The sequence below is a fragment of the Gekko japonicus genome, unplaced genomic scaffold (assembly GCF_001447785.1).
Source record: "Gekko japonicus isolate JY-2015 unplaced genomic scaffold, Gekko_japonicus_V1.1 scaffold63530, whole genome shotgun sequence".
Taxonomy (NCBI): domain Eukaryota; kingdom Metazoa; phylum Chordata; class Lepidosauria; order Squamata; family Gekkonidae; genus Gekko; species Gekko japonicus.
Window position 1 is genome coordinate 1 of NW_015234872.1, and position 696 is coordinate 696.

A 696-nucleotide genomic window follows, 5' to 3' on the forward strand; every position below is an offset into this window, starting at 1 on the left:
TACTTCATTTAAGTACAGTGCATGCCTCCATTGTGATGGAAAGCAACACTGTACTTAGAATTTCCTCCTGTCTGTGCAGACATTAACTCGAGGCAGGCTCTGCTTTCTCGGCTTTACTGTCAGCATCAGGACAGGGCTACACGTGTGTCACCCTCCACTTTGCCCTCTACGGAATGGAACAACGGGTGGTTACCTGGATATTTGTCGGATCTTTGTATGATTCGTCGCTTGCAGTTTGGAGCTTCTCACTGATCCAAGCCTCTATTTCATCCACGTCACGGCTGAACTGCTGGAGGGTCTGAGATTCTCCCAGCTTAGACCTCTTCTCAATCATCTGAGCTTTCAATCGGCGCCACCTGTAATAAATCCCCACCGTTGATATCAGTGCATAACCAAAAAGTATTCATCTGACATCACAGCTCTTCAGGCAAAAGATGCAAAGTTTAACAGATGTACAGAATCCACCTGGGATTTTCAGCCAGTCCACCAACCTGTCCAGAACCTCATTCCGCCTGTTGGCGATGACCCCTTTAGCGTAGTGGTCAGCTGCAATCAGCTGGTCAGCAAAAGACTGCAGGGCAGCAATCTTTTCCTCCTGCAAAAGAGAAAAATGGCAAAGTGGGAAAAGTCGGGATATCATGAAAAATCACAACTCACACGAAAATAAGAGAAGCCATGTTGACTCATGCCAATGGC

The 696-nt window shown here is 47.0% G+C and overlaps 1 protein-coding gene across 1 annotated transcript; it reads right to left on the bottom strand.

Moving 5' to 3' along the window:
• Positions 1-166: 166 nt before the first annotated feature.
• Positions 167-595, bottom strand: LOC107125404 (spectrin alpha chain, non-erythrocytic 1-like; the record flags this gene model as incomplete). The annotated part of the gene is made up of 2 exons (XM_015428831.1): positions 167-356; positions 492-595. Coding segments are annotated over 2 exons (294 nt in total), but the record flags the coding sequence as incomplete, so codon positions are not given.
• Positions 596-696: the final 101 nt, after the last annotated feature.